The sequence below is a fragment of the Bemisia tabaci genome, chromosome 6 (genome assembly GCF_918797505.1).
Source record: "Bemisia tabaci chromosome 6, PGI_BMITA_v3".
NCBI classification, from domain to species: Eukaryota; Metazoa; Arthropoda; class Insecta; order Hemiptera; family Aleyrodidae; genus Bemisia; species Bemisia tabaci.
Window position 1 is genome coordinate 36,020,556 of NC_092798.1, and position 12,799 is coordinate 36,033,354.

At 34.3% G+C, this 12,799-nt stretch overlaps 2 protein-coding genes across 3 annotated transcripts; one reads left to right on the plus strand and one right to left on the minus strand.

Moving 5' to 3' along the window:
- Positions 1–310: 310 nt before the first annotated feature.
- Positions 311–7,739, minus strand: uri (unconventional prefoldin RPB5 interactor). Of its 2 annotated transcripts, none has more exons than XM_019059993.2 (7): positions 7,496–7,739; positions 5,783–5,896; positions 4,810–5,059; positions 3,942–4,091; positions 2,687–2,825; positions 1,535–2,048; positions 311–758 (listed from the first exon to the last, which is right to left on the minus strand). In XM_019059993.2, exons 2-7 carry the CDS (start codon positions 5,840–5,842, stop codon positions 627–629), a joined length of 1,245 nt encoding a protein of 414 aa, XP_018915538.1. In that variant the 5' UTR covers positions 5,843–5,896; positions 7,496–7,739; the 3' UTR covers positions 311–626. The 2 variants fall into 2 exon arrangements, with proteins under 2 accessions (XP_018915538.1, XP_072157957.1); XM_072301856.1 differs by having other exon boundaries at positions 5,783–5,963; positions 7,496–7,738.
- Positions 7,740–8,185: 446 nt separating this feature from the next.
- LOC109042997 (splicing factor C9orf78) lies at positions 8,186–12,763 on the plus strand. The gene is made up of 6 exons (XM_019060017.2): positions 8,186–8,441; positions 8,752–8,863; positions 9,550–9,698; positions 10,491–10,706; positions 11,407–11,540; positions 12,215–12,763. The coding sequence occupies exons 1-6, from the start codon at positions 8,329–8,331 to the stop codon at positions 12,391–12,393; spliced, it is 903 nt and encodes a 300-aa protein (XP_018915562.1). The 5' UTR covers positions 8,186–8,328; the 3' UTR covers positions 12,394–12,763.
- Positions 12,764–12,799: the final 36 nt, after the last annotated feature.

Below are 12,799 nucleotides of genomic sequence, written 5' to 3' on the forward strand. Positions count from 1 at the left end.
TTTCTGTCTTTGAAATTTTCCGAAGATCTCACATGCTAATTTTTATAGCATGCCTGCAAAATTTAAGTGAAATATTCATGACTTTTTCAAAAATGAAATATATTAGGGGAGAAAATTCGGCAATATGAATTATGAATGTCAAATCTTGGCCTGACTAAAAAATAAGGCTATGGCTGGGTCATCAAGGGGGTCAAACAATGATTACACTTCAAATATGTTCGCATTATTTTTGCAGAAAAAAATTGAATAAGAAAAGCAGTGCTTGAATCTCAAAAACATATTACGAAGGAAAATGAAAACAGTTGTGGGGTTTGGTCAAATAAAATATTTTACTGGAAAACGATTTCCTTACAGAAAATATCTCGGTAAACATTTATAAAAATAAAATATGGTATCCGATAAAATGGCCTATTCAACAGAGGACCCTCCTAAAACTTAAAACCCTCATGGAGTTGACTTAAAACTTAAAAACAGAAAAAAAAGAATACATTCATGTAAAAAATGTGAGAATCTGCCAAAAAATTTAAGAACATTTCTTTCACCGAAGTTGATAACATTATAAATACAAAATTCACTGAGGTACAAAGATAAAAAAATACAATAATGAAGAAAAAAATATCACATTTCTAAGAGGTAGTTCTTCTGGAAGCTTTGAATTTGCTAAGTTTGGGTTTCGGAATGGGAGGTTCCTCTGCTGCCTCAGATTCCAATGGCATTGCGGTATCCGCAACTTTTCTTTCAACAATGTCACCAAAGACCTGTAGGACACAAGACAAAGTACATATTAGAATAATTAACAACTTCGTCCACCGCAAAACATGGTAGACAACAACTTAATCCAGGAATAGGCTGACGTTGAGTTACCGTGTACAGTCAAGATATGACTATAAAATAAAGGCTCCTTGAATTCTTCAAATATATTTATGTTTGCTGCGAGGATTTTGCAAAAACATCTAATCTTGAGATAAATATTTCCATCATAACTCTTCTTCAATTGGGTCATCATTATATCATTAAATTGGGTTCATCTCCAGCTTCAGAAGGACAAGAACTTTTTGAGGGTTGGAAAGTTCCAATATGACCTGCTACACATTCCGTTAATAATTTGAAAAAAAAAAGAGGAAGTTGCAAAGTTTTAAAGAAATAGAAATTGCACTGGTTCCTTTTTTCTAAAGCGATCCAAATAACTATCTTTGCTTTGATTTGCTTTGTTAACTCCACGCCTTAAAAGAATAATGTTTGGAGAAGAATAAAAGACGAAGACTAAAAATAATAAATTTGGCAAAGGATTACAAATGGTTGAAATTTACTTTCATAAAACTCACCGCTTTCACTTATTATATTTTACTGTTGACGCACTTCCAGACCGAATTAACGTCCCTTTGTCAGGACTTGCGTGCGCCTTGACTGTCTCAAAACGCTTCGACAATAAAATATAATAAGTGAAAAAGGTGAGTTTTACAAAAGTAAATTTTAACCATTTTACCAAGTGCTTTCACTGTTTGTTTAAAATTGTTTGAAAAATATTACAAACCTGAGGTAATGGTTCAGCATCCACAGGAGCAGAAACTGTTCTTGACATATTTGGAAACAGTTCTTCATTCTCATAATCACTGTCATTTAGATTAGGATTAATATTTGAACGAGTGATGATATCTTGGTCCAGGCTGGCCGATTTTTTCAATATAGACTTCGGTTTGAACAGATGTGGAAAAACCCTGTAAATATCTGAAGGTTTCTCTATAGACTTCACATCCGACTTTTCATCTACTTGGAGGCTTGAGGAAGGCTCAGTAACTTCTTTACTATGTCTAAACTTGATGACGATGATGTCCTCATCATTAGGTTCTTCAAGATTGAAAGTTATGCTTCTTTTTCTTTCAGGTTCAACTTTTAAGGGCTCTGCTTTTCCCTTTTCTTCAGCCTTTTCCTGCTCCTTCTCCTCTTCTTCTTCTTCTTCTTCAAATTCATCGCTCAGAGTGTCCGTTGAATAATCCTCTTCATCTAGATACTCATCATCTTCGGCATTTAGTTCATCAATCCGCTCCCTATGAAAGTAAAAAAAAATTATGAGTTTTTAAGAGAATGTAGATTTTTTAAAGTAAAGACTGACTTTGATCATCCAGTAAAAAAATCTGACACCTTTTCAATTTAAATTTTAAAGGTTTTTATTTTTTATTTTTGCTCCATAAAATTGATTTTCCTAAAATCGTGTGTACACAATTCTGTAAAATTTCTTCCCGGTGTAGAAAATCCGTTCCCGTGCACGTAATCTATCTCCCGGATTTTTAAAGGGTCCTGAGTATAGGGTCCCAAATATTTCCCGATCAATAAATGCTAAGAAATCAGCAGTAATTTCATTAAATGCCCAAAAATTTTGATTGATTCATAAATATTGTTTGAGAAGACAGCTGTTGAAATGAATCCCCTTAATATTCTCTCTTTAAATTACATCAAAATGGCACCATAACTTGGATGACTCTGTTCACTTTCTAAAAATTTTATATTATTGGAAAAATATACAAGCAACTGCTTGACTTTCCGATTCTTAAAAAAATCTTTCACAAGTTGAAAAGTGCCCTCTCAAAAAGAAATGATCACAGTAATAAAGGAAGAGAGAAAAAAAAGGATGAAAAGTTATGAAAATAAAATAGAGGTTGAAAAATATCATTTCGAATACACTTACATGGCTTCACCTTGGTTAGATTCTTCAGATTCTAGCCTTTGCAGTTTTTCCCAGACGTCTTCATCTTTTTTGGATACTTCTTTTTTCCTTTGTTCTGCTAACTTCCTCCGGTATTCTCTTTCTCTTTCTCGATGCTTGACTGATGGACATCAAAATTAAAATCAAATTACTAACGTAAATGTACGAATCTACTACTTAACTATAATGATCTTAAGCACTTGAAACAATTTTGTGCATTTAGATCAAGTTAGGCAGGCATACCTGCTACATAGAAACTTTGAGTAAAAACCCTAAGTAAGCAGAATTTAAGTAAACCCACTTAAGTACTAAAATTTTATGAGCCTTAAAAATTGAAAATAATCCCAAATTAAACAAACTGGAAACATAGAGGGGATTGAATTCACCAAATCAAATTTTTTTATATCCAATAAAATGGCTCATGAGACTTCAGACATAAAAATCATGCACTTTACAAATAAACTTAGGAAAATCTTCAAGCCATTTCTGTGTACTTAATCTACATATCAAACATGGGAGAAGGTGAAATTTTGATAGCTACCTAAACTAAAAAAAAAAAATGTGTATCTTTATTGCAATGTTTCAGAAGTTCCAACTGTTCCATTACATAAGGACAGCTGCGATTAATAGCAGAGAAAAGCGATTTTCAGTCTGGTGTGGAATTTTCCAGACTCAATGCGTACAGCACTTCCCTCTTGTCTTTATTCTCTTGTTGAATCATACTCTCTGTTCTGCCCTCAGCAAACAATTCACCGGTGGTGGAATTTGCGTGTGTCATGGTCAGGCAGTGTACTGTACAACCTATACCCACCCAGCTTTATTCTATCTCCAGTGATCCCATGCACATTTCTGTTTCTTCCCTTCTGTTTTCGACAAAATCTACAGACTTAAAACCTTTTTCGATGATAATGATTGCAAAAACTTTTTGACACATGAGTGTAATTTTATGTCTCCTTCTAAAATCTTAAAGCAAGCAGGGCTTACTCTGCTTAGCTGGGCCCAAAGCGTTGGCCTAACCTACCACGAGCACGTTTCTACTTCAATTTCCTGACTTCCTTCTAAACTCCCTGATATTTCCTGGGTTTCTATGGCCATTTTAAGGTCTCTGACATTCGCTTAATTTTTTCCGTTTTTGAAACCGTTTTCTTGTCTGGTCTAGTTTTTCCTTGCACCAAAACGACCATCCAGTAGAGATAAAGATTAATATTAGATGGTTTTAGGGAAGAGAAAAACTTACTTCGCCATTCAGCTTCTGCTTCTTCATCATAAGGTTCAATTATTTCTTGAACGTTTGTTTGAGGGAATGCAGCTGACTCACTGGGGAAATTTTGACGTGACTCTAAAAGCTCTGATTCCTTCTTCAAAGATTTCAATTTTTCCTCGCAATCTGCAATCAGAATGATTAGAAAATTAAACATTCTACAAATAGGCCTCATAAAAATTAATGAGGAAAGAAAAAAATTGCAATCCAACTCTGTTGCTACTTTTATTGCTAGAAAGACATGCTGAGGTACTCAAGATCTTGACGAAATGATTCTATTTAGAAAAAATTCATTCATAAGTATAGTATTCTGCTTCTGCCTGAATTCTTCTTCTGATAGTAGAAGCGGGGTTTTAAGTTGGATTCTGATTACCTCAGGCAAGGCGATAAATGGAGCATTGGTCAAGCTCTTCTCATTTTTTAAGGGTCATCTTATCATCTTTCATGATGTGAGATTTTTTTTTAATAGAAGACTTTCTCGGGTTTTTGTTTCCCTTTTCAGTTTGAGCAGAGTAGAATCTTCGGGTCAGTGGGCTAATACAGTATTCCGCTGATTTTTTTTTCTTTTCTTTTTTTCATAAAAAAATTTGGTTTAAAACTATTGTAACTATTACAAGAGCGATGTGCCTTCCATCTACTTGCATGAGTTAAATTTAAAAATGTGAATATGAGACAAAGTAACACCAGATACCTAATACAAATTTTCTAAAAGACCAGGAATTTTAGGTTTCTCAGTCTTTTGTAATACGATATTATTATTTCAGCTCATGCTCTAGAGAATAGTGCTATATCTTCAAAAATTTGTCCTTGAAAATTTTTAATCTTAGGAGGGAAATACACTTACATTCTAGGCGTCTTGTGCAGAATTCTCCAGTTTGAGCAGCAGACTGCTTGACAAACCAACCGTCTCCAAGATTGACTAAACACTCATTCGTGTGAACTAGATCGCCTTTCATGAAAGCTTTTTTTCCAATAGGCACCATGATTGGCACTTTGAGGTGTTTGCTATACTCTGCTAGATTTTTTTTTACTTCTTCAAGACTTTCTTTGTATGTTTCCCATGTGAGAGTAGATTCTTCATTTATCCTTAAGGCCTATGGAATATTGAAAAAAAGGTAAGTTTTTCAAGTACAATGAGTGAAAAAAAAATTCCGAAAAAAGTAAACAATAAATTAACATCAAATATTCATTCTCAAACAAAGGTATTTTGATAAAATTATTTTAATCTAAATTGAGAGTAAGGGTCAGAAAATGTGTAGGTTTAAAAGATGGATGATTCTGAATAAAAGAGGATGTAGGCCATTTGACCTGAAGAAGGTAAAATTTTACAATTGATGCAAAATACAACATTTTTTTATAAGAATTTTCAGGTAACGGCAGATTAATTTTGGAAAAAAGTTCAACATTCAATGAGGCCTTTTATGCTAGTGCATGGCAAATGAAGGTTTTATATGTGTGAGTTATTAATGATGACAATTGAGTAAGAGAATAGCAAATCCGCTTTATTTTGTTAACTACATGGTTCGAGGCGAGATTTCTAACGAAGACTATCATAGGTGCGAGGCGCAGTTGCGCTGGCTGGCTCGGAGAGGAAAAATGCCAGCGGTCATCGAATTTTTGCATCAAACTGTTAATTTCTTTCTATTCAGTGGCCAAGCCACTCAGGCTGTCTCACTCTGTCGACCGTAGTCCTATGCTATGTTGCTACATTGAAAAGAAAATATTTATCCATTCCAACAGCAAAGACTTGGCAAAATTAAGATGGCAAATAGAGACTAGACTAACAATAAAGTTGGAATTATTCAATAATGTCTCACCTTTTCATATTGCTCATGCAAGAAGGAAAATGAGCCTGGATTTGAAACTTTTTCTTCCATTTTGTTAGCCGCTGATTCAAAATTGTTTACCACCGCCAACAGTGGGATGTAGCTCTGTGTTAAGTCAGCATATGAGAAAGAAACATTAGATGAGGACTAAAAAGGTGAGCTTTAAAAATATCTGCGGCAGAGAAAAAAAAAATGGGAAAAATCAGACACAGTAAAACTTGGTGATGTTACATAATTCAGTGAGAGAGGGCTAAAGTCGATGGCTAATGTCGAAAAATGTAGGCCTCCAAAATGTTTAAAAATCTAGAATTACACTTCAATTATTCAAAAGGATAATAACCAAAAAATCTCCTTCATATTTTATGCGGACATTTTTGAATGAGTGATAAAAAAACATATAATTTTTTTTCATTTGTAAATTGAGTTTTTTTTATACTATACATAATATATTATATAAAAAGACCTGTTACTTGGATAAGGACTTTAATTTCTTCTGAAAAAATAAACCTGAGCACTGATTTGCAACATAATAGTCGTATATCACAGTGAAACTCCCAAATGCCATATCTCAGATTGCAACGCTGAAGACTTCTTACCAAAATTAATTTTTGAAACTTGTACCTCCTCCAATTTAGAGGAACAAATCTAAAGCAAATAAAAAGTTTTGCAGGGGGCAAAAGATAAAACATCTTTAAAAAACTATGAAAATGGAAGTTACAGTTTAGTATTCAATTACGGAGGCCATGAAAAGAGCACCACAGATAACCATGGGATCCACTTGACATAAGAGCAAAGAATCGAGAAGATAGGGCATTTGATGCATTGTAATGGACGAAAAACCAGCAAGCTATTTAGACCATTTGATGAAGTACAGGGGAAGTATAACTTCAAGACAAGGCAGCTGGCAAACGGCGGTCGCATTTCCTTTAAGGAGACTCCAATTCCATTTCAGAGACTAGAGATGTGCAGAGGGCTGCCATGTGACACCGTAAAAGTACAATATTTGACCACCCATGTGTATTTTCCTTGATTTTGAGCTAAGTGACAAAATTGCCACAATGTATTTTCCAAGAAGTGAACAGCAAACTGACTTTAGAGCCAATATCCAGTTGAGTTAGGGGGAGTCGGAAACAGAGGCTCAATAAGTCGTCACCTTCCAGGCAAAGTATCACAAGCGCCATGCGACGTTTAAAAATTTCCGCCGCCATTTTATTTCTTTACTGAGAAATTGTTGGTTGAATCTGTTTGGAAATTTCACTAAATTTTATCGGCAGCACAAAGAAAATTCAGTGAAATTTTCGGACAGCTTCGTTGAACAATTTCTCTGTAAAAAAATAAAATGGCGGCGGAAATTTTTAAACGTCGCATGGCGCTTGTGATACTTTGCCTGGAAGGTGACGAAGTACTGCAGCCTGATCGTTGAAACTTTAACTGGCTATGTCGGCAAGATAAGACAAGACATAGCCCTATCTGCTCCGTGTAATATAACGATTTTCGATTCTTGTTGTATGTACCGACATAAATTTAAACAATCGGGCTGCTGAAATACTTTACCAAGGTCTAAACAAGTTACGATCAATTTACACTTGATTCTATATGGTTTAAGCTGGCTTATTCCATCATTGAACTGGAGTGATTCTTCATGGGTGAATCTGAACAGATAAAAGACCGTCAAAGAGACAAAATTAATGCTAAAATTCTTACTAAAAATGATGCAGGTTGAAAACCACCAGAATCTTGAACATGATTCACTACGAAAGGTTGCCTTCATTAAAAAATTCACTCGGAAGAAAGTGCACGGGACAAACAGCATGAGTCGCTACTTTACGTAAAATTAGGATAAATGAATAAATTTAAGTTACGAACAGTGTAAAAGGTGTGAAAAAGAAATTATAATCAAAGCCATGCCCATGCCGCTTTTTAATTCATAATATAAACATAACCTTATTTTGAAAGTGGTCGTTCAAATCAAAGAGGTTCAAATTGCTACATTTTTCCAATTATTCCTCTTTTCGAACAGAAGGAATCTTAACCGCAAATTCTGAACCAGACGCTTTGATTGGTCTAGAGCGGTTCATTCCATTTATTCCGAGTTGAACCAAAATAAGCGGGAATTTCAAATAATTCCGGATATCCTGTCTACCAAATAGTTTCCGTTTCCGGTAAACAGTGTTGTCAGTTTTATTTATCAAATGCTCGTAAAACTGACAACACTGTTTACCGGAAACGGAAACGATTTGGTAGACAGGATATCCGGAATTATTTGAAATTCCCGCTTGTTTTGGTTCAACTCGGAATAATTGGAATGAACCGCTCTGGACCAATCAAAGCGTCTGGTTCAGAATTTGCGGTTAAGATTCCTTTTGTTCGAATAGAGGAATAATTGGAAAAATTGTTTACCTTTCATTTAGAGGTTATGTCATTGTTTACCTTCAAAAGTTAACTTCCAGACAAAAATGATTAATTAAATAAAGGGTGCACTTTTTTTAAATTTTGTGTGGTGTCTCCCCTCCCTCATTCTGCAAGTGTAGTTCAAAATGTCTGACTCTTCTTCGGAGCCCAAGATTTCGTTCAAGCATCGCAAGAAACCAATTCGGATGAGGAAACGTTCCTCAGGAAGCAGCAGCGAAGAAGAGGGTGCTCCAGTTCTGTAAGTATTTTTGTTTCAGCTGGTGTGACCAATATGGATTGTTAAATACATCTTCAGAATTTTTTTTATTGAAACCACATTCCTGTCAAACCCTGTTGTTTTTAAACAATTTCATCTTTTGTATAATCTCGGTCGAAGGAAGCGACCCAAATAATAAAGCTAGAATCAGTTATTCTTAGGTAAAAATTTGGGAATCTAAGATGACTAGCATTGTGGGATTACAGAATATTCATTATAACTTGTCTCAGGAATGCAGTCATGGAGTATAAACCTATGTTATTATAATTATTTTCATTGCTATTTGTTCCAGATCAAAATTGGAAGAAGCAAAACTTCTCCAAACATTAAGAAAAAGACCAAATGGAGTGAGCGTTGTCAGTTTGGCCATTGGCCAGAAGGTGCCTGAAATTGAAGCGTCAGTTGTAAGTAGAACTTCATTGTCTCCTTCTAATTGCCATACTCCATGAAGATGTTATTGGAAAGAGGACATTACTCGAGAGAGTAATTTATTTTACTGGGAAGTTTCTTAAATTTAATTGACCAATGAACTCCTCAAGAGCAGAAGCACCATAATTTTTAACTACATTACTGAAATGAAAATGGAACTGTCTGGGAAAAGAGACATACTTAGTCCACAGGGAAATTTTTTCAGTAGGTAGGGTGATCATTATCAAATCGAGTCAACAATTCAAATTTTTCCATCAAAATCTCTAAATTTATTCTCAGGTGTCTGTGAGAACAAGTTGTGAGTCGTTCAATTTATTTTTGTGCTAATAGAGGCCATGCAGGAGGATCATAATGCAGCAATGTCTTGTCCTAAATAAGACAGATTAGAACTTCCAAGAACTTTTTTTTGTACTTAATCACATCTGTGAACTGCCAACTTAAAACTATCATAACTCTAGCGTCGATCAAAATTTTTAGGGGAGTCTTGTTCCTTAATATTAGTAAGATGCCACTCCCGTATTAATAACTCAATTTTCAATTTTTGTGGACTTAGTCTCACATATAAAATCAAAATTCTCAAACCATACAAAATAAGTCAGTTGATCATGATATTTTATTGACTTGGTTTCACATGAATTGTTATCTTTTTGAACAATTTTAGACGGACCCTTTTAAAGTGAAGACAGGAGGACTCATCAATATGAACGCCTTGAAATCTGGTGCTGTGGAGCAAGTCGACGATGCGTATGACACAGGAATCGGAACTCAGTTTTCTGCAGAGACAAATAAAAGAGACGAGGATGAAGAAATGTGAGTAATCTTTTCTTTTATTTGATAATTTCATCTACTGCAATTTTGAGAGTTAATCAAACTAACAAGGCAACAAGTTTGCTTCTGGATAGTATCTCTCCGAACAATCTTTTTTAAAATCATAGGTACATTAATTGTTCAAGTTGGGAACTCTTTGTAGGCACATTGTATTGGCATTGTCAAAACTTCACAAACCAACTTTTTTTTTAAGAAAAAAAAATCAAGCAGTACTCACCATTACTTTAGATATTCAAAGATTATTTTTTATAATCAACAAAACTTTAGTATTTTTCTTTTAATAAAATCAAGGAGAGAAAATAAAAAGAAAAAGTAGGTAAATGTGAAGCGGTTTTGCTCTACTAATTTATTTTTTGGCTTCAAATGAAGCTTTTTTATGATCATTTTAATGGGTGAGATACTCATCATGATCACTAAATTAATGAGACTCAACAGTTTAAACATGAAAAATGATGGTGGCATTTTGATGACTGCCTCATGGACTGGACTCATGCCTAATTTGTTTTTCCACTAATCAAGAAATATTTATCGACGAAAGAAAGAATTTTTCTGATGACACTTAAAAAATAATTTTCAATGCTGTAAAAGCTATGTTCTATCAAAACCTCTGATCAACTTTTTATTTTACTTATGATAGCAGGGAAATAATTCTAGCAATCTCGCAGTCAACAGTGTCTCACAGAATTTGCCGTGTACAGGGTGCAATGCAGTCTTGTCCCCTCTTGTGTCCTGAACTTGGTAGTTAAATCATTTTTCTGCCTTCTATTTTCACAGGATGAAATACATTGAGGAGCAACTATCCAAAAGGAAAGGTAGTAAAAAGGAGGATGAAAAACCAATCGTGTCGGGTGATTCAAAGTACTGCTCTCCAGAAGAAGCAGCTTTACAGGCTGTTCCAGATCATTTGCGTTCATCCACCACTCATCGATCAGAGGAGATGTTGTCCAATCAAATGTTGAGTGGTATTCCGGAGATAGATTTGGGAATAGAGTAAGTTGTATCCTCCAGTCATGACTTTGGGGGATGAAACTCTCATTGGAGTTAAGATCAGAAGAGAAAAATTTACACCCAAGGGGTAAAACAAAATTTTACTAATGAAAATTTGAAGGATCAGGAACGAAATGAGTCTAAGATAAGATAATTTCACAGTATATATCCATTTTGAATGCTTACATTCCTTTAAATTTTGTTGGCAAACCTTCCATTATCAACAAATGGACGGAGTTTTACAGAAATTCAGAAGTTACATCAAGTTAAAATGAAGAAAAAGACGTTCAAAGTTTTATTCCACCATGAAATTCAATGTTTTGGACAAATTTTAATACCCTTCCTATGTTTAAAAATTTTTTCGACACTTCGAATTTTTGAGCGGAGAAAATTTATGATTAGTTCAATTCAAAGCCTTTCTTAGCTAATCCCCCCCCCCCTCCCCTCTAAATGCGTCTTTGTGCATTACTGTTAAACATAGTCCGAATGTTAACCAGTTTAAAATCGTCAAAACTCCTACACACCTGATGAATTCATTTTATCAGCTCAGATATCCAGAATTTATGAGTGATAATGTGAGTGTACAATAATTAAGTAGGTTTTAAACTTTCCTTATTGATTTTTCTAGATTCAAATTAAGTAATCTCTCATCCTTGTGTTACACTTTGAAATATACCTAATGTCAATCATGCTTTCCTTTCAGAGTCAAAATAAAAAATATAGAAGCAACAGAGGAAGCCAAATTAAAATTACTGGCAGAAAGGCGCAACAAAAAAGATGGCCCTTCTCAGTTTGTACCAACCAACATGGCAGTCAATTTTGTTCAACATAATCGATGTAAGTTTGAAACTGGAACGATACACCTATCTCTTACACCTTATTTTTTGTTTCAAGAGAGAAAACATTGATATTAATTTTAAATGAAAAATTCCCTTCTAACATTTCACTGATGATTTTTTGGAAAATCACAATAATTGAGAAAATCAAATAATGTATTATTTTATCAAATTTAAGTAGAGTTGGATTCTGGCGTTCAAATTTTCTTATCCGATCATTCAAGACAAGCAGGATGCTCTTAACACAATTCGTTTTTCCCTGTACAAAGGAATGTAACTTCAGTTCAACGTTACAAAATTGACTCAAACTATTCAATATTTTACAAGTAATTTATCTAGGCAATTTTTTGCCAAAATTTGTCTGATTTTTGCATGAGATCAGAAGAAAAACCAGGGAAACTTCTAATTGGAAATGCCGAATATTCTCCAGGTAGAAATGAAATTTTCAAGAAGAAATTTGGCAACATTGCAATGTAGTCACGTCCCTATGTGGGACGAACAACAAATTAGTGCCCCCAACAGGCTTTGATACACTATTTTGTAAACTGTTCTTTACACAAGGGTAACTATTATAAATCTAGATCTGTCAAAACAGTCTTGTTTGTTTTCATTTGTAATGATACTTTTGACGATCCTCTTCTTTAGTTGATTTGTAATCTTTCTTTCTAATTCCAGTCAACATCGAAGAAAGCGGTCCACCAAAGAAGCGGGAGAAAGTGGCTGTCGAAGAAGTCAAACCAGCTGCCACGGCAGGAAATCCAAAAGACAAAGACAAAAAATCTGATTCTGGTCGAGAAAAAGCCACCGACGACTACCATTATGAAAAGTTCAAAAAACAATTCAGGCGATATTGATATCTTCCATCACATATTTGTCAAGAGAATGCATGGGATCTCTCACTAGAAAGGTCTGACTTTTGCTCTGGTCTTCTTTCTTTTTGAGATTGTGCAGTCTCTCTTTGATAATTAGATAAAATGAGAGCAAGTCAGATAAATTTGGAATTTTATTTGCTGTTCAAAAATTCAAGCTGATTTGTTTAAGAGCAAATGAAGCAGTTTTAGAATTTTATTTGGTCCAATAAGTTGTGTATGATTGTGTGTAACACTATTAGAGACAGCTAATTGATCTAGACACATTTTTAACAATTTTAATTTACTTTGTAAATATGTAATTTGCACATAGTTTTCAAGTTGTAAATAAATGTTGATCATTTTTTTTTTCCAATTGTGATGATCAAATCTTTTTATCTTTTAAGTTCAT